This window comes from Octopus bimaculoides, chromosome 9 (genome assembly GCF_001194135.2).
Source record: "Octopus bimaculoides isolate UCB-OBI-ISO-001 chromosome 9, ASM119413v2, whole genome shotgun sequence".
Lineage (NCBI taxonomy): Eukaryota > Metazoa > Mollusca > Cephalopoda > Octopoda > Octopodidae > Octopus > Octopus bimaculoides.
Window position 1 is genome coordinate 22,364,072 of NC_068989.1, and position 21,634 is coordinate 22,385,705.

The window sequence follows — 21,634 nt, forward strand, 5'->3', positions numbered from 1 at the left end:
GGAGATGAATGTTTTGAAAACATTCTGAACTATCTTTCAGAATGGTTTACTTTTCAATGAAATGTCATTTTGTTATTTTTCATGTTTTTATTCAATTAATCTGCAATTTTCTTCTTGTATTAGATGGATAACCCACCCTCCATTTACAGCAAGTAGCGAGCGTCTCGTTTTTTACCTGTGTGCTAAATTTGACTACTTATGACTAACACGGGCACATGCGCAAATTTGTGACATGCATACTCCCAGAACTCGGATCCACACTTCTCCAGTAGTGCCAAATTTTGAAACTGAGTTTGCACCCCCTAAGCAAATTTTGTTCCCGGGCCACTGGTCACACATAATCGTTTATGACAGAAACAAATAATTATGATTGCTGTTTTCAGTGGAAAATATATTTACAGGCTTGATAAATAAATAATGTGAATTTTGTCAGTTATATACTGGCGTTCACAATGTCAGATATTTTACCTTACAGCAATCAAACTTGTTGACAAACTCTCTCAGATTTTATTTGTGTGTAACAAGTTCTGATAATTAAAACAAGACAACTGGACCTATGCAAATAATTTGACATAATTCACTAATTTTGAAGTGACAGAGAGAGAGAGAGAGATTGAAGAATTGCTGATTCTAGGATTATCTTAATTAAAGTCAATATACATAATTAAGAAGTAGGAAAATGACCAGCATCGTTCAGTTATTTCAATAAGATTAATCTTAACCAAATTAATTCCACAGAAACAGAGATTAGCAGTATGAAATAATTACCAAAGTAAAGTGTGTAAACAATCACAATAAGATATAATACAGCAAATAAAAACTACAGTTATCAAAAGTATTATCATCATTTATTGTCCATGCTGCTATGAATTGAACTATTCCCCAGGATCTGCTGAATCAGAGGCCTGTACCAAGCTTCAATAGAAGCTTTGGCATAGTTTCTATGGCTGGATAACCTTCCTAATACCAACCACTACTGGATGCTTTTGTTGTGGTACCAGCTCTGTTGAGGTCATTATGTAACATGCAAAACTAAAACAACTGAGAAGGGGAAGGCTTTATTCTAAGTGCTAAGAAGCTAAAATATGATAGAAGGGACAAGAACAGGTTTCTAGCTGTACAGGAGATACATAGCAATCTTGCTTTATATGAATCCAAAATATTTCTGCCCAACCCATGCCAGCATATGTGATGATGATAATGAACTATGATACATTAAAAAAAATCAAATAATCATGAAACAAATATTGATCTGCTAAAGAGAAATACCTTGATATTAGAAACTGTTATTGGATTGAATTGAACATTTCTCAGAATAATTCTCAAAACTTTATAGAAATTCCTAAATGTTTGGCTCCACTATGTAGTTTGGAAATCTACAATTTTAGGAGAAAACAAAAATTCTATCATGTGAAACATGAGATTACTATTTCTGTAATTAAAAAAAAACTATTATGACTTAGTAACAAACACACCTGGATCAAATAATGGTCAAACAATTTTAGTTTTCAAAAAACTGAAAATGAAACTCTTGGTTATAGTTAGACAAATAACAAATAATGGCCATGTTGAAAGATTGGCATCGTTTTCAAATACATTAAAAACATCCATTTTGGTATCAACTTTTATCAACCTCCAAGAAAGTCTTTGGTATAGTCATTAAGCATAAAATTTCAGTTGGTGCAACAGCTGAAGCCAGTAGCCTATACTCCATATCATAATATGCAGTCAGAGTTCATGACATTTGACCCAAGATTCATTAGGAAGGATCATGGATTTGTATCCTAATCTCTAACAGACGTAAATCTTATTGAGTTGCAGTAAAGAGAACATGATAAAATAATTTATTATAGAATCAAGACCAAGACAAGGATGCAGCTCTTCTCCTTGGTGTATTCATGAATTCTCTTATAAAAGCATTGGAAAGCTTACACATGAATTCAGTGAAGAAATAAATAGCAGGCAATTCCAAAATCTTGAGTTTGTAGATGTTGTAGTAGTATAGTCATGTAGGGTAATGATCCGAAAGAAAGACAAAGAAGCATGGATCTGTTAATAACTAGTGTAGAGGAAAAAGTATAGTGAAAGTGAAAGTAAGAACACAAACTTGAATGAAAAAGAACAGCATGAGCAACTACCTAAAGCAAAACTGTTAATGCTAACAGTGCAAGCCAACAATATTAAATATGATGTGCAGTTTGCTTTTCACATGAGTTGTAATTGAGAGAAAGAGAAGATATGAAGAGAAAGAAAAAACAGACCAGGTCAGAGAATCTAATAACAGGAATCATCAACATCATCATCATCTACTGTCCACTTTTCCATGCTTGTACAGGTCAGACTGAATTTCTTGAGGCAGAATATAAAGTACAAATGCACAATTGTACATTTTCAATATGAAATACTCTGTTGAATTTAACATGTATTTGTGAAAGTTGTAGACAAACTGATTGAGAAGAAAAAAAAATTACGATTCAGAAGAGAAATTTTTTGGAGGAAATTAATGTAAAAGATTTAAAACTGCCAAGGACATGAAAAACATACCTGAGATCCTATTGTTTTGGTATAACCCTGAACTGATCTCGAACTAATTTTCTTCATTTGTTGTATTTTAACTATGAGGGGATGCTGAAAAGTTCCTGACTTTGAATAAAAGAAAATACTGGCGGATCAGTTAATCATGATTTTATTCAACATATCTCCTTCTCAGATTCACATTTATTGCAAAGAACTTGGAAGATTGGGTCTCCAACCAGGCCTTTCGTGATATCCTTAAAGCCAGGGACTTTTCAGCACCCCTTTGTGTTGTTCCTTGATACTTTCATAACTTGGTCCATCAGATGATGCCTTTGTAGTTGTTTCATTCTAGAAGATCCTTTGCCCTTACAACAGTTGATGATATCATTATTCCAGTCTTTTGGAATAACCCCTTTCTGTACAACTTGATTAAGCAGTATGTAACATACTTTCTTGGATATTTTAAACCTAACAGTAACCATTGCAGATGATCCATTTGTTTTCTTACTTTCATGTCCTTCACAGTTATTTCAATTGTATAGCTGCTGATCTGAAAAGCTGATCCCTCTGGTGAACATACTTAGTCCATATATCTCTCAACTATTCTCCTCATTCAATAACCTCTTGTAAAAGCACCTGTATGCCTCTCTCATCTCAACATCTCAACCAATTATGTCCCAGTTTGTACTAACACAGCATTTTGCAAACTGGAAAACCTTGTGCTATCACATAACATTGACAAACCACTTGCTTTTCATTTCCCTTCTTACTAAGTACACCTGTCATCAAACTTCTCTTCTAGCTACCTGATATTGTTCTTTACTCTCCACTTCCATTAACTGTTTCTAGACCTGTTATTTAGCATTCATCTAACTGAAACATTGCTTCATCTACAGATCTGATCTGTGACTTGCAACAAGTTCTCTCACAGAACTCTCACAAGTTCTCTCACAGCACCTTGTGCTATCACATAACATTGACAAACCTCTTGCTTTTCATTTCCCTTCTTACTAAGTACACCTGTCATCAAACTTCTCTTCTAGCTACCTGATATTGTTCTTTACTCTCCACTTCCATTAACTGTTTCTAGACCTGTTATTTAGCATTCATCTAACTGAAACATTGCTACATCTACAGATCTGATCTGTGACTTGCAACAAGTTCTCTCACAGAAACTCCTGGTTGTCTCTTATAAAGTCTCTATCTCCTTCTCCTTAGAATAAGATCACCCACCTAGTACTTTTTTAAACCTAAAGCTGGCTGAAAGATTTTTCAGTTTGCAAACCTTCTTTCCCCAGATTGTTTAGTGTCTCTGGTTCTTTAACTAATATCACTAAATGCTATTCTATATCGACTGATACATGCTTCATCAGGGTAAGACTAAGTATTCACAACCATCTACTATTCTGTTTCCTGGTGATTATGAAGTCTGTTTAGCTGGTGGATGATCAGGTGGCTGGCTAGTTTCTCGAAGTTGATGTTACATATCATTAAGTCATTTGTATTACAGAATCCAAGAGCTTTGATTCCTCTTCATTCCATATACTATAACCATAGTATAACCAACAATTATGGGGCTACCCAACATGTCCATTAAAGCTACTGCTCATAATACTGAGGTTACTGTCATCTGAGGTTGTCAATAAGAAGGATTATTAGAAACAATCTTTTTTTCATGTCAGTCTTAACTAAAATGCAAGTGCACAGATTACAGTTGCTGTAATGTCACCTATAGCTAGTATAAATTTAATTATTCTGTTACATATCCTCTTTTACTCTTTTACTTGTTTCAGTCATTTGACTGCGGCCATGCTGGAGCACCGCCTTTTGTCGAGCAAATTGATCCCAGGACTTATTCTTTGTAAGCCTAGTACTTATTCAATCAGTCTCTTTTTCTGAACCGCTAGGTTACGGGGACATAAACACACCAGCTTCGGTTGTCAAGCGATGTTGGGGGGACAAACACAAACACACACATATATACATACATATACATATATACAATGAGCTTCTTTCAGTTTCCGTCTACCAAATCCACTCACTTTGGGCTTTGGTCGGCCTGAAGCTATAGTAGAAGACACTTGCCCAAGGTGCCATGCAGTGGGACTGAACCCGGAACCATGTGGTTGTTAAGCAAGCTACTTACCACACAGCCACTTCTGTGCCTAATAACATTTTGGCATTCTTTATCAGTTCATTTTGCTGTCAGTAATATGCCCGTTTCAAATACTCTAATGCTGTTCCCTTCCTAGAAAATTAGTATTTCTTGCTTATGAAGAATTTCGCCGTTTCCTATATCTCTGTTTCTTATATACATCATCTACATATTTTAATTGTAGGATCTCTACATTCTCCCCAAATCTACCATTCCTGTTGATGGTAGCAGTACTAAGTAGTTGTAATTGACAAGAGGAGAGGGTTTTGGAAATTTTTTTTTGATGTCTATTTTCTGCATCTGAAATAAAATGTATTGGAACGATCATCTGGCAAAGAACAAGCATTTTATAGATGACCAGATGGTCTCACTTGGTCACTCCACTACTGTGCACTGTATTGTACTAACACGGTAAATGTTAACCCTGAATATGCAATTAGAGTTTTTCCTTGATTTGGTTACCTTGATTTGACTTTCATCCACATTTTTCAGCTGTTTGATGACAAAATTCCAGAATGATAAAAACGGTAGGGAATAGCAAGCAACTTTATCTTAGAGTTAAATGTATTTAAAATCAATTCACAACTGAACAACCATGACCACAGCAAGCTCAATATCGTTGTATACCTACTGTTGACTTCATCTTTCAAAGAGCTTTCCATCAGACTGTGTTAAAAGCTGAAGTGCAAGTGAAAGAGGAATTGGTATTTTTTTTTGCTTTACAGTTGTCATCATCATTTCATGTTCACTTTGCATGCTGGCATGGGTTGGAGAGTTCAACAGGATTCTTTGGGTCAGAAAACCACATCTCACTCCAGCGTCTCAAGTTTGTCATGATTTTTATATTGGATGCCCTTCCTAATGCCAACCACTAGGAATTTTTCTTCACAGTACTAGCACAAGTGAGGTTGCCTTGTAACTCACAAAACTAAAGAACCCTTTGACTGAGGGGAAAAATAGTAGGGAGGGAGGAGGTGGCTTTATGTGAAGTGCTGAGGAATTGTATGGTAGAAAGGGTTGAAGCAGGTTTGCAGTTGAGGAGAAGATCCATAGCTACCCCACATTATATATAGGTGAGTAGGAGTAAATTGGGTGGAGCTGGAAAGAAAGTTAAAGATGGTGGTGAGGAGGTGTCAGCATATTTTCAAGGTGCAGGAAGATGACCAGAAGAAAGTGTGGTCACAGAAGATTAGGAAACATGGGTAGGTGAAGATTACAAAAATGCTGAGAAAATGAGAGCTGTTTAGAAAAGGGGCAGGAGTGAATGTAGTGAATAGTGAATAAGAGAGGGAGTGGGTGGTAAATAGTAAATATGAGTTGGGGAGGGTGAAAGAATGAGAGATGAATGTCAATAGAAGTGGCTCAGAGGAGAGGAAGTGATGACTGGCAATGCAGAAAGGGTGATAAGCAGCATCTGACTATGAAAAAGAAATGGCATTGTTTGTGTCTAGTAAATTTAATACCCAACCAACTTCCTCTCATCTTCAGTTTTACTGTCCATTCCATCAAGGAGGATTCTACCAAATATATTTCCTAATATTGATAAAAATGTAATTGCACTGTGGTTTAAGGAGTTTTGCTTGTCACCCCTTCCATGAAATGTGTTACCAGCATGTAAGGCTAGTCTTTTAGCAACTTTTCTTACTTATGACTTACGTTAAATAATACATTACATACTAACCGTCTGTTCTCCTCCAAATACTATGACTTTGGCACCGATGGCATCAACACTAAAGCTTAACAGAGACAAACTTAGTATAAGAGGAATCAGTTGGAGTGAGCAAGAGATGAGACTGTGGTGTGAATGGAAGATAGCAACTGCATAAGCAAGTGCCAAGTGCACAAAGCAGGTGGTACCTGTGAAGGATGGGGACTGAGAAAGACTTGGGATGCAGTAAGATGATCTCAAGATATTACATATGAAGAAAGGGATGACTGAAGACCATGTTGACTGGTTGATGTATGCTGTGGCAGAAAACCTGATATTCTGCACAAGCTTAGTGCATGCATCTCCACCCATTATATACCCTCACATGCCATAACCATCACTGTACTTATTCTATGCCCTTTCATCACCTCTACTCAGCATGTCATTACACACATGACTTAGAGGCAAATTCTTAGTTTGTACCTATTGAATATCTCCCTTCACCATCTATATCTTGCTACCCCTCCTCCCGCCCAAACCATGATTCTTGAATGAAGAGGGTCTGCATGCTGGCAACTTTTGCCCACCCTCCCCGATTCTCCTGCCACCATGTTCTCTTGGACATGCAACCTTTAGAGTAAAAGCTTGGCCCCTCATCACCGTCTTATCTCTCCTCCTCACAGCTCTACTCACCCATATATAACAGAGTAGCACTGCATTCCTTCCAACTCAACTTCCTTGTTTTCCCTTCTTATTGTCCTTATCATTCTGATTTTCTCTCAATCTTCTCACACTTGCTTTCTCTTCCCTTCCTATCATCCATTTCCATCTTAACTTTCCTTCATATACCACTTTATCTATTCATGTATCTACATCTACTCAACATTCCCTACTATCTCTCACTAGGGAAGGACATCCAACCGAAGAAATTGGAGCAAACCATCCAACCCATGCTAGCAAGAAAATTGGACATAAAATGATGATAATATTCAAATGTATATATGTATATGTGCATATGCAGGCACATGCAAAGCTTGTTTTACTATGTTAGAATGGTCAGATGATTCTGAAACGTTAGACTTTGCATAAGAATTGTTGGAGCACAGGACTCAATGCAGAAAAACTAAGTTCAATGCAAATCCCAAGGTCAGAACAACATCTATTTTCAGCAAAGTGCCAAACAGTGAGACAATGTTTAGATCTAGGTTTGAACTCATAAGCGCATGACCTTTTATTCCATCCAGTAAAATGAGGCAAGATATCACAACTACACCATAGTACTTTACATGCTTTCTACATCTTTGAGAGAACTTTTGGAATTATTGGTAGTCGGATATATGACCTGTCAATTAGAGCTGTCGATTCATTCTCAGAAGTCAACAACTTGACATTTATTACTCATAAAAGTTATTTAAAAAAAAACAACAAAAATTGAAATGGGAAACAATAAGTTAAAAGTTTGATTAAACTAATTAAAAACAAAGAAAAATATGAATAAATACACTAAAAGACATCAATTTGTCTGTGAAATGTCAACTAGTAAATGCAAAATTCTCAAACTTGCAGAAAGAATTAAAATAATATTAGTCTTTGACTAATATTGTTTTTTCGTCAACACATAATTGTTTCTAGTTAGCTTTTTAATACCTCCTGTATTAAATCTGCTAACACTAATACAACTAGTAAATGCAAAAACCTATGTGTACAGATGTGGCTTTCTACAGATACAAGTAACATATCAATCAAATATGGAGATGAGAAGTGATCATAGCTTTGTTTGTTTGTTTTTTTCTGTTTTTTTTACAAATGGTTATACAAGATAAGAAGGGATTGTTTACAACTTTACGTTTTTGACTGTCGTATATTACAGGCAACCGTTGATATTTAGGACAACTGTCTCTCAGGGTGCTGAGATTTCTGCTCACCATTGCTAATACATGGTAGAGATCTCATCTCTCAGTCTGAGCACATCAAGTCAATCAGTTCTTGGTGAAAGCTACAAGAAACTGAGAGCAGATGCTGGAAGGATAAAATCAAGCTCTTGGTTCTTTGTTTGAAATATGTTCCATTCCATTGTTTTCCTTGGCAATGTACTTGAACTTTCAAGACTGAGTCTTCTTGGTTGGATTCTTTTTCATATTCTGTTCATATTCTTGAAACTGGTTTTCATAATAATTCAGAGCTGATTCAGCTGGTGCTAATAAGTTCTGAAAGAAATGAAGAGAAAGAGGAAAATATGTCAAAATTTATATGAAGACAAAATGTTAAATGTATGGAAATTGACTGAAAATTTGTGTATAGTTTGGTGGTTTAAAGAACTGTGCTGGAGTCTTCTACAATAATAATGGTTCTTACATTGATACAGACACTGTTGATGACAGTTGTTGCTTAGCATCAAGTTAGCTATAATGGAATACATGCATGATCAAAAGGTATTCACAAGCCATAACCAGCTTTCCTTCTTGTTTCTAGGACTACATTTTCCAATGTTATTTGTGAGACACTTTGATGCTATCTCTAGCAACTTCAACAACCACACGCAGATACTTTAGAGCTCAAATAAGAGATCAACACTTCATTTTCTCTTCGATGACGATAAAGGTGATGATGATGACAGTGATGGTAATGATGGTGGTGGTGCTGATAGTGACGGCTATGACGGTGGTAATGATAATAATGATGATGGTGTTGATGCTGATGACAATGAATGATAGTGACGTCAACAACAAAACAATGAGAATGATCATCTCAGCCTGATATGACACTGAGAAACTACAAACAAATCAGCCCAACTGCAAGAAAAATAAAATGAGCTGCACATTGACAGAACAAAATCCGTGAACATACCATTGCCTTGGGGAAGCACTGACAGAGGGCCTTGACTAAAGGGATCAATACATTGGCTATGAAGTGGACCTGAGATTTAGATTTCACATGTGTGTCTCTATCCATGAAACTAGTCACAGGTAATCCTTCGAGTTTCTCAGTATCACTCTGTCAAATAAAAACAGAAATCATTAAACGGTTAATACACCAGATAACATACTTTTTTTTATAAAAAAAAAATATCAAAATGTTTAACTTATGATTTCCCAATGGGACACTTTATATGATAAAAAAAAATTTTAATTATATAACAACAATAAATAAGTTGTCAGAACGGTGGCCCCTATGTGGTTGTATGATCTGCTAGAAATAGCAGCCATATCTTCTTAAATCTCACTTCTTCAGTCTTTAAAAAGGAAGGTCATATTCTTACATGAAGCAGTCTTAGATACAGAGACATACTTGCATAGCAAGTGACTTGATCTAAGATCGTGTGCTGAAACAAAAACAATTGCAGCATGGAAGATGTTTGTAAGCCACTCAAGAACACACAAAAACCAGGCAATTTTGTCAGTGAACAGGTCGTGGTTTCAAAGCGACGAAAATATTTTGACACAAATTAAATTTAAATGTTGAAGTGAAACTAACGGTTTTTGTGTGTTCTTGAATGGCTTACAAACATCTTCCATGCTGCAATTGTTGTTGCTTGAGTCTAAAAACCAACAAAAAAGAAATAAGATAAGATAGTCATGACTGAAATGTTTCTGTTCATAGATGTATTCGATTAGGGCTGACTTGGTGTTACATAAAATAATTGACTCTATTGTTGCACTGAACAAATTCCTTTTTAAGTTGTCTGACTGTTTTGATTTCCAGACAACGTTCAGTTTGTTGAAGGCTTGGCTATTCAAGTTTTTACATCTTTTCCAGTTGAGGCTATCTCAGAAGTGAAGTATGCAAAATCATCAAATTGATTGATGGGGTCTTCTCTGATATGGAGCAACAGCCAGGATGCATACCAAAAACTAAAATCCAAGCTAGATGGAACTTAGACCCGAATGTTAAGAGCAATCTGAAACATGTCTTGGAGAACTCATTCTGTTAAGACACAGCTGTATGGAGATCACCTGCCTATTTCCACCATTATAAGGGAAAGGCATTTGTGCTTTGTAGGATATTGCTGGTGAGCTAAACAAGAACTGGCAAGTGAGCTTCTGCTATGTATGTCAAAGCATAGTTGTACTTAAGCAGGTCGTCCAAATACAACACATATTGACCAACTCACAAGAGACACTGGATGCCTTGCTAAAGACCTCCCTCAAATAATGTAGGACTGAGATGGATGGCATGCATGGGTTAAAAATTTGAGCAAGCTTGAGCAGATGATGAGGAGGATGGTGCTATATAACAACAATAATAGCATGTGTAAATGTTACTATCAATTCCAATGTAAAGTCACAGAGATGTCAGCCTCTGACATATGACAAGGGGGCTGCTTGCTACAACATCAACAGTAGAAACAGTAATAACAGCTACAGATCAATATCAACATCACTATCATCCCCCAATGTCCATTTTCCATGCTGGCATAGCTTGGCCAGTTTGACAGGAACTAGCAAACTAGAAGACTGCACCAAAATCTGCTGTCTGCTTTGGTATGGTTTTTATGGCTGGATGCCCTTCCTTCTGCCAAGCACTTTACAGAATGTACTGGATGCTTTTTATGTGGGACTAGCAGCAGTGAGGTCACCAAGTAACTTTCAGGACAAGACCCCTCAACTGAGGGCAGGGAGAAGTATTGAGGGACAGAAAAGGTGTCTTTCATTACAGGAAAAATATGGTTACCTTAGTGGAGAGTGAAAAGACGGTGAAGATGTCACAGGGAAGGAGCAGAAGCCATATAACCAAGTTACAGCATGGTGTGTATAATGAAGTGGATCAGGAATTGGAGAGGGTGAGTGGATGAGCCAATTTTTCTGAGAGCTAATAAGGTCTTTGTATGAGCTAACAAGGCTTCTCCACATGGGCTAATGAGGTAGTCTCTATATGCACTGATGAGGAAGTCCCAATGTAAACTAATGAGAGTTTCTGTGTGAGCTAACAAAGAAAGTTTCAACATAATCTAATGAAGGAATTTCTATGTGAACTAATGAAGAAGCTTCTATGCAGTCACTTACTTGCTAAAAATAGCAACCAAATATTCCTCAAATCACACTCAACTGTCTAGGGAAGCACATTGATAATATAATTCCAAATACAGTATGTAAAAATATGGGATGGTCACAACTGAGACAGTTTTCAGCATGGGTTTTGGGAGATCAAAGCTTACTTGGGGTTTAACAACAAGGACAACAACAACAGCTGTATTATAAAATAATCTACAATTTAATAACAGACCTGTGCAAAGAACTCATTCAACAGACAGTCCAACCATGGCTCAGCAACAGTAGGAGGTCGGAGTTCATTTGAAATATCTGCAACTTTTATAAGCACTGACATCAACTAAAAAATATGCGGAAGAAAATAAAATTTGTTACATTTTAATAAAATCAAAAATCAAAAGCAAAAAAAAAAGCCCCCAACAAATTAACAACAAAGTGTGAGAAAAAACAGATATAGGTAACTGGTGGTGGTCTGCAGTAGGAAAAATTATGCAGTGTTGTTGGTGAAGAGAAGAGAAATTTGAACAGTTGGTACTGGTCCTTTGTCTGAGAGAGTGGGAATTTTAATTTCTTTAATTCTTTTTTTTAATGTTGAAATATTTTATTCCTTTCACACTCAGGCAAAGAACATTCATGAATCACCAGTGTCCCCATATACCAACAGCATATGAATTTAGCTAAATTCACATACTACAAAATAAAATGGTAGTTTCGTATAATAATGTTGTTTTCTGTCAGTAAAATGTAAGTAAAAACAGCAAAGTGATGAAAATAAATGTGGTTGGAAATGGTGAATATCTTTCCAATAATGTCAACAGAATGGAATAATTGTGTTTGCCATGAGATGAAAAAAAGTGTTCTAAGGTTTCAAAAAAGATCCTCCATAAAATATTAAAATTTAATTATTTTATTCATTTAAATGTTTCAGTCATTAGATTGCCACCATGTTAGAACACTGCCTTCCAGTGTTTAATGAAACAAAGTGTCTACAGTATTTATTTTAAGTTTGATACTTCATCTATCAAGTCCTGTTGCTGAAATGCTAAATTATGAGGATGTAGATAAATGAACACCAGTTGCTAAGCAATGGAGTGAGGGACAAACACGAGTGTATACACACACACACACACACAGAGGCTTCCACAGAAATTTTGTCAACCAAATTTATTCACAAGGTATTGGCCAGCCAGGGGATATAGCAGATGATTCTTGCCCAGATGACCATGCAGTGGGACTGCCTGTTAAACTGCATGGCTGCAAAGCAAGATTGTTAAGCACGTTGCCATTCAATAGTTATTATGAACATCACAAGCATTTATTATTATTAATATCAAAGGACGATAAAGTTTTTCTACAATTCTATATTTAAGAGATGAGGAATTATGTACAGTATTTACATTTGATGGATATTTGTCCTCATCTTGTGTGTTGTTAACGTGTTTCGGCTGATATACCCTCCAGCCTTCATCAGGTATCTTGGGGAAATTTTGAACCTGGGTTCTCATTCCTAAGGTATTTTTCAATATTATTATTATTATTATTATTATTATTATTATTATTATTGTTATTATTATTATTCAGATCACTGCCTAAAATCGAACTTGGAATCTCGGGGTTAGTAGACCATGCTCTTAACCACTATGCCATATGTCCCCAGGACACCTGATGAAGGCTGAAGGGTATATCAGCCAAAACGTTGTGTTAACAAACAAGATGAGGACAAATATCCATCAAATGTAAATAATGTAAATAGTTTTTCCATTCAATCTCCTTTCCAATAACTTATACGTAGCTGCCTATCACTGTCTTTCTTCCATTGCTCTCTCTCTTCTATCACTGTTTCTCCAGCTTTACCCATACTCTTCCTACTTTCACCCAGGTTCTTTCTCTGTCAACATTTCATTTTTCCTTCCATTCATCTTCACAGTCATGTTTGCCTTGGATGAACAGAGACAATGTAGAGTAGAGAATAGTTTTTAGTCCAGCAGGAGTCAGCACAACTTCTGTCATGTTATCATGATCAAATACTCTCAGTAAATATCCAAAAGCAATTAGCAAACAAATAGTGGTGGCTCAAGTTAGAGAGGACATGGCACAGTTACTGTGCTGGTGCCACTTCAAAATGCACCCAGTATACTCTGCAAAGTGGTTGGCATCAGGAAAAGTATAAAGCAGTTAAAATTATATCAAAAAATTTAACACTTAAGCAAGTCATTGCACCAACCAATCTTTTGTTGTTGGCACTCCGTTGCTTACGATGTCGAGGGTTCCAGTTGATCCTATCAACGGAACAGCCTGCTCATGAAATTAATGTGCAAGTGGCTGAGCACTCCACAGACACGAGTACCCTTAACGTAGTTCTCAGGGATATTCAACGTGACACAGTGTGACAAGGCTGACCCTTTGAATTACAGGCACAACAGAAACAGGAAGTAAGAGTGAGAGAAAGTTGTGGTGGAAGAGTACAGCAGGGTTCGCCACCATCCCCTGCCGGAGCCTCGTGGAGCTTTAGGTGTTTTCGCTCAATAAACACTCACAACGCCCGGTCTGGGAATCGAAACTGCGATCCTATGACCGCGAGTCCGCTGCCCTAACCACTGGGCCATAGTACCTCCACTCACCAACCAATCTATAAGGGCAGTAACTCCAAATAAGACCTGATTCAGACTGTAACAATCTGTTCAACCTATACCAGCATGAAAAGATTACATAAAAATGAAGACAATGATGGTGACCATAATAATATTCATCAAAGTAAAATTGAAGAAGTGATGCTATAGATGGCATCACTTCTTCAACAAATTTAACAACTCTTCTCTATCTTGATTTGTCACCATTTGTTTGCTCATCACTTTACAGTGTCTACTGGGAGTATTCGACCATGGCAACATGATAAAAGCTGCATTGACTCCTGCTGGACTAAAAGCTATTCTCTACTCTACATTGTCTCTGTTCATCCAAGGCAAACATGACTGTGAAGATGAATGGAAGAGAAAATGTTGACAGAGAAAGAATCTAGGTGAAAGTAGGAAGAGTATGAGTATAACTGGAGAAACAATGATAGGAGTGAGAGAGTGGTAGCAAGGGAGAGGTGGCAATGAAATAAATAAATAAATAAATACATAAGAACATAGGAATGCCAATGGTTGGATGAGGAAAGATGTTCTGGTCACAGGCACTTGGACTGGTGTTCAGGCAAGGCACAGAATGCTTCAGGTTTGAGTCACCTAATAGTTGAGCAGTGAAGGTTCGCAGAAACAATAGAAAATTCTATTGCCATTAGAGAAAACTTTGGTGTTAATCGCAGGTCAATAATTAATTTCAGAAATCAATTACTATACAATTGATGTCATAGGATTTATTTTAAATTGATTAGGGTTAACATTGGTCTCACAGAAAGAGGAGTAGAAGGGAGATTAATCCAAAGATTATAATTAGATTTTAGCCAACTTCTTTTCCACTGATTTTACATTAAACTGTAAACAAGATAAAATATGGAGACGATTTCAAACAAATGAAAATCTTTAATTTGTACAAATATTGATAAATTTGCAGGCATAAAACTACTAAAAGGATGTATGTATATCTGTTATAGCCTTTTTCGTTCTATCAATCCAGCATACACCAGTTCACCAATATCTCTGTCTGTCTTTCAGTATTTGTCTGTCTGTTTCTCTCTCTCTCTCTCTCTCACTCACACACGTTAGACATAATATTTCTTAAACTTACCTGCATACGATGTTCTTTCTTGTCTACATCAAATTTGACCAAAGCTACTTCAAAATCATGTAAGATGTTATTATGTTTAGCCATGTCTGTACTTAAAATACACCTAAAAAGAATGACCAAAAATATTTATAAAGCATGCTTAATTCCTGTACAAAAATACAGTCATGGCCATAAGTTTGGAACATCTTTTTAAAATTTCAAGTTGTTGTGCCCAAGTACAATTCAATTCAAATATAACTTTGGGCATTTGATATAAAAATTCTAATCTTCAGACCTATGTTCCCAAATTTTTAGCCACAACTGTAAACTTGAAATTAAATCAAGTAAAAGCTTAACTACATACAAATCCATCTATAAGTTTTACAAGTGCAGAACTGATCATCCAGATTCTCAACTTCATGTTTAGCAGTGTGTTTCAATTGGTTAATTCTACAATTATTTAAAGGTGGTATTCTATTTCATACATACTCATCCTTTGGCTACAACTGACTGTACAAACTTTTATTTGTAACACAAGGTACAAGTCACAAATTTGTGCAGTGTAGGATCATAAAATCTACTGGATCAATTTCAGTAATTATATTGAGACTCAGTTTATCAAGTCTGGATAGCTGAAAGGCCAGCTCCAATAAAGGGACATAACTAAATACTTGACTAGTGTTTTAATTCATCAACCCTGGAGGGATGAAGGGCAAATTTCACCTGGATGGGATCTGAACTCAAAACTTGGAGATAGAACAAATGCTGCAACGCAATAGTTCTGATGCTCCAACGGTTCTGCCGGCTTACTGCCTGATAATAACAATTGTAGAAGTTGGTTGATTACTTTAAACCCAGTGCTTGACCGATACTTATTTCATTGACCCTGAAGGGATGAAAGGCAAAGTCAATCTCAGGGGATTTGAACTCAGGATGTAAAGACATGAAATGTCACTAAGCATTTTATCAAGTGTGCTAACGATTTTGCCAGCTCATTGCCTTATAATAATAATAATAATAATAATAATAATAATAATAATAATAATCATCATCCTTTCTATTAAAGGCACAAGGCCTGATTTTTGGAGGCTGGGTAAGTCAATTACATCAACCACAGTGTTCAACCAGTAATTATTTCCTCAACCCTGAAAGGATAAAAGGCAAAATCGACCTTGACAGCATTTGGACTCAGAACATAAAGACAGATGAAATGCTGCTAAGCATTTTGTCCAGCATGTGACCCCAAAAGGATGAAAGGCAAAGTCAACCATGGTAGAATTTGAACTCAGAATGTAAAGGTGGATGAAATGATGCTAAGCATTTTGTCTGATGTGCTAACGATTGTGCCAAGCTTGCTGCCTTAATAATAATAATAATCCTTTCCACTATAGGCACAAACCCAGAAACATGGGGGAGGGGACTAGGTGATTACATTGACCCCAGTGTTTCACTGGTACTTAATTTATCAACCCCCCAAAGGATGAAAGGCAAAGTTGACCTCGGTGGAATTTGAACTCAGAATGTAATGACAGGAGAAATACTGCTAAGCATATCTATCGTCCGGCCTGCTAACAATTCTACCAGCTTTCCACCTTCACAGCAATAATAATAATAATAATAATAATAATTCCATCAGATTTTGGCACAAGGCCAGCAAGTTTACATTGACCTCAGTGCTCAACTGGGGCTTATTTCATTGATCCCATGGAAAAAATGAAAGGCAAAGCTGACCTCAGTGGAGTTTGAACTCAGAAGCTAAAGAGTTAGAAGAAATGCCACTATGCGTTTTGTCTGACATGCCACTGATTCTGCTAGCTTGCTGCTTTAATAATAATAACAACAACAGCAATGAGAAGAGAATGTATAGAAGGTTGTATCTACTATATTATATTACTGGTATTGGAGTAGAGAATGTTCAAGAGATGGACATAATAGATACATTTTATCAAATTTTGGCAGGATTTTTACTAAGTTTATGTAAAGAAATGTAAGTGAACATCACGTTAATCTGACACCTAATTTCTGCCAATCTAATGGTGCCTCAAAACAACAATAACAATAACATTTAGGAACCAGTGAGTGAGAATCCATGCAGTTGCTTGATCTGATAGAAATAACAGTCATGTCTCTTTCAGTTTACATCCTGCTTGCTATCTTACATAAGGACAGGATATGTTAGATAATGTAGTCCAACATGTTCTTATAAGATGGTTTTGGCTAGATTGCCTTTGATCCTAGATCTGCCTGGGGCCAAACAACAACAATAATAATAATGGCAATTATGTTGGGAGACTTGTGATGATGAGGAGGAGGAGGAAGAAGAGGAAGATGAAGAGGGGGAAGATGAAGAGGGGAGGATGAAGAGGGAGAGGAGGAGGAAGTGGAGGTGGAAGAGGAGGAAGTGGAGGTGGAAGAGGAGGAAGATGAAGAGGGAGAGGAGGAGGAGGAGGAAGTGGAGGTGGAAGATGAAGAGGGGGAAGATGAAGAGGGAGAGGAGGAGGAGGAGGAAGAGGAAGGGGAAGAGGAGGAGGAGAGCAATGTAATAGCAAATGCCCACATGTTCATGTGTAACTGGTATCTAGCAGCAAGTTAATCCTGATCAAACAGGCATATGATAAAAGACATTCCATGCATAACCATCCCATCTTTTTAGAAATGAGTCTGACCAGATTATGAGTATCACTAATATTGCAGGGTGTGATATGAGTGTGATTTGACTGCTATTTCTAGCATGTCAAGTGACCAGATTGTCTTGGGTCCTATACGTAGTAGTAACACTACAGTGAAGTTTTCTAATCCTAATTGTACACCGTCTTTGGAGAAGACTTGGCTCTGATTCCATATTTAATGGCAGGTAATCTTAGCATTAAAAACATAAGACGTTATTACAATGACGGAAACAATAATATTAGCTTTCAACCCACTTGTTAATCTGAATGTGTGACGAAGGATTAAAGGAATGATATAATGGAATAATGGTATAGTGACATTGTAGAATAATTGGATAAAACAATCTCATCTCATCTCATCAATGACTCATCATTAATTACCACATTAATTACAATCTCGGAGATTAAGGTGATTAGGAAAATAGTAACTAATGACGGAGAAAGTTGTCATCATGGTAAAAGAAAGAAAATAACAACAGTATGGTCTATGACAACAAAAACAGCAACAGTAACAAGCTCCTTTTGACTTGTTAGTAATAGCAGCCAAATCTAGTCACACAATAATGTCTTTAAAAAATAAGAATATATGGGATAAGATACTCCTAAATATGTTGTTGTTGGCACTCCGTCGCTTACAACATCGAGAGTTCCAGTTAATCTGATCAACGGAACAGCCTGCTCATGAAATTAACGTGCAAGTGGCTGAGCATTCCACAGACACGTGTACCCTTAACGTAGTTCTCAGGGAGATTCAGCGTGACACAGTGTGACAAGGCTGACCCTTTGAATTACAGGCACAACAGAAACAGGAAGTAAGAGTGACAGAAAGTTGTGGTGAAAGAGTACAGCAGGGTTCGCCACCATCCCCTGCTGGAGCCTCGTGGAGCTTTAGGTGTTTTCACTCAATAAACACTCACAATGCCCGGTCTGGGAATCGAAACCGCGATCCTATGACCGCAAGTTCACTGCCCTAACCACTGGGCCATTGCGCCTCCACACTCTTAAATATACTATGCCTGAAAACAACTGCAAAAACAGCAGTAACAGCAACATGGTCAATAAGAACAACAACAGACACAAGCTCTTTTTAACCTGTTAGTAATAGTAGCTAAATTTCATTCAAGTCACACAAGAAGGATATATTGGATAATGTACTCCTAGATATGCTATGCATGAAAACAAAGACAGAGCAATCATGAATGAAATTCTTTTGACAATAGGTATGCAGAATCAAAGCCGACATGAGAAATCAAATTAATATATTTTCTCAGTAATATAAATATTTACATGTACAATCAAACAACAGAACCACTACATTTGATCTGCAAAAATAATAGACAAATCTCCTTCAAGTCATACCCTAGCTTCTTTAAAAAACCCCAGAAAGGATGACTCATATAATCTTAGGAACATTATACACCAAAAGAAGATGGGATGTTTACAGCTGGAACAGCTTTGATCACAGGTCTGCTCAATTAGATTTAAACATTAGAATACTCCAAAACATTTAGACACATGAATATTATAGTAAAACACTAATACAGCACCAGTCTAAAATCATGATTACTTCAATTTGTTCCTGGCGGAATACAGAATCAGCACTTATGTGCAAAAAAGATGATCCCTGTCAACAGGAAACCTTAGGGACCTTAAATGTAGCTACAATTCTATTAAAAACAATTGTTTGTCCACATTTCTGGTATTGAGCACCAATTTTTTCAGTTCATTACTTATGTACATACATAAGCACACAAACATACACCAAGGCAGACAAGTGGGTAGGTAGGCACATTACCGGATTAATAGATATAAATATATGTGTATGTGTGAATGTGTCTATGTATGTAAGTATATTAAATATACTTAATCATATGATTAGGCAATCAACACTACAAATAAAGAACTCAGTACAATTGAAACGTGGAGTATATTTCCTTGAAAACAATATTTCATGAGCAGATAACAGGTTTCACAATTTATATATATGCACGACATTGCAGATGTTGGCATGGCTGTGTAGTTAAAAAAAGGCATCAGGGCTGACCAAGGGCTAAAGTACAGAACAACAACATCAGCAATAATGAAAACCCTTTCACTAACACCAATGCATTGGTACAGAGGGGGACATAACTGATTTAACTGAAGTTAATTCCAGTCAATGCCAAGTAATTTTACTGATCCAATACAGTTGAATCCAGCTGAATTTGAAGTTATGAGTCTAGATGCATAAAACTAAATACTATAAGATTTTACTGTTTCTGTACCCAACTGTTTTGGCCACTCCACTGCACTCCTAACAACAGCAATATCAACAATTTCAACCACAACTGCAGCAACAGTAACGATAGTAAACCAACTTGAGAAGCCCTATATAGTCACTCAATCTACAATGGGAACAGCAGCCAATTTTTTCTTATTTCCATGTCATTTTCTACCATATTGAAAGAATGTAATCCAAGACAATTTACAGAAATAAGATGGAAATGTCATGATTGAGTTTGCACTTTCAGAGCTGAACTAGAATTGAAACAACACCAACGCTAAAGTGGAGAAACAAAACAAAGCAGTGTCTTACCTAATGATACCTTGGCGGACAACAGTGTACTGTTGTGGAGACAGGTTCTTCAGTAAGTCAGTTTTCTCTAATATTCGGAATGCCACATCACAGTGATGGTTCTCCAAAGGTGACCTGTCATTATAAGTTCGTGCCAAAATGGTATGGGCATTCACCTGAAGTGGAGAGAGGAACACATCTTTAAATATACATACATATACATGTATGTGTATATGATATGTATGTATGCACTTATGTATATGTGTGTGTATGTAAAGAGTTTGTGAATATGAGAATTTGTGTGTGTCTGTGTGTATGTGTGTATATCATCATCATCATCATCATCATCGTTTAACGTCCGCTTTCCATGCTAGCATGGGTTATATATATATATATGTGTGTGTGTGTGGGTGCATGCTTGGATAAACTTGCTCTTATGTAGAGGGAGAGTGCATGCCACTTTAGCACAAAAACAAGTGTGTGTGGGTGTGTGTGCATGCTTCATTATTGTTTTTATGTGCATGTCTATGTATATATGTACAAAACAACTTATTTGCTCAAAACGAAAACTGGAAAGGCATTTCTCCCAGTTGATAAGTTCAGAGATGAAAGAATTTGATAAAAATGTTTCTGTAGCTTCTCTTAACCACTCCTAATGTTTTCAATTTTTAAACAAGGTTTTCCACTAGTCAAACCATCAGTTAATATGGCTCTAGATACACAGCAACAGACACAATCTCTTACCCTCCCATCCAACCTTCCCAGCCACCAACCAACCTCAAATTTTCCATCACCTTCCTCCCAGTCCATTTTCCTTCAAGCTGTATAGCTTAAAGCACCATGCTATGTCACAGCTAAAGAAATAACATCTAGCTGCTGTTTTAATGCGTTCTTGAGCAGGATAAACCATTTCATCTAAAATAACTTCAACTGAAGAGGTTGTTGTTCTTCATCGTCGTCGTCATCATCATCATCATGGGTTGGATGGTTTGACAGGGGTTGGCTAAGCAGAAGACTGAACCAGCCTTCACTGTCTGTTTTGTCAGGGTTTTTACAGCTAGATACCCTTTCTAACATCAACCACTTTGCAGAGTAGACATCAAAATTCCCTGAAGCCTCTTATCATTCAGTTTTACAAGTAGAATTGCATGTTTTTCAACAAGTAGCCAATAAGAGACTGCTAAATCTCTCTTTAGCTAAATCTTTCTTGAATTACAGTCAATGATCTTTAAAATGAAAAGACAGACCAGATAATATTAAACAAGAACAACAGTCATTTTGATAAGTTTGTGGAGAAAATATCCAAATGCATACAAACCAACTAGACATTCATTTGCAAAAACTTTATGAGAGAGAGAGAGAGAGAGAGAGAGAGAGAGAGAGAGAGAGAGAGAG

At 36.7% G+C, this 21,634-nt stretch overlaps 2 protein-coding genes across 2 annotated transcripts in view; one reads left to right on the plus strand and one right to left on the minus strand.

Annotated features, from left to right (window-relative positions):
* The window catches only part of LOC128248707 (uncharacterized), a 62,474-nt gene extending 53,295 nt beyond the window's left edge, over positions 1 to 9,179 (plus strand). Inside the window, exon 3 of the transcript XR_008264875.1 lies at positions 8,793 to 9,179. The gene's annotated coding sequence lies outside the window, so the exon portion shown is untranslated. The remainder of the gene's footprint in view (positions 1 to 8,792) is intronic.
* Positions 7,657 to 21,634, minus strand: part of LOC106868015 (high affinity cGMP-specific 3',5'-cyclic phosphodiesterase 9A) — a 51,420-nt gene continuing 37,442 nt past the window's right edge. The window contains exons 5-9 of the mRNA XM_014913111.1: positions 20,261 to 20,415; positions 15,038 to 15,140; positions 11,544 to 11,648; positions 9,168 to 9,314; positions 7,657 to 8,527 (exon numbers count right to left, since the gene is read on the minus strand). Coding sequence (XP_014768597.1) covers positions 8,423 to 8,527; positions 9,168 to 9,314; positions 11,544 to 11,648; positions 15,038 to 15,140; positions 20,261 to 20,415 — 615 coding nt within the window. The 3' untranslated portion in view covers positions 7,657 to 8,422. The remainder of the gene's footprint in view (positions 8,528 to 9,167; positions 9,315 to 11,543; positions 11,649 to 15,037; positions 15,141 to 20,260; positions 20,416 to 21,634) is intronic.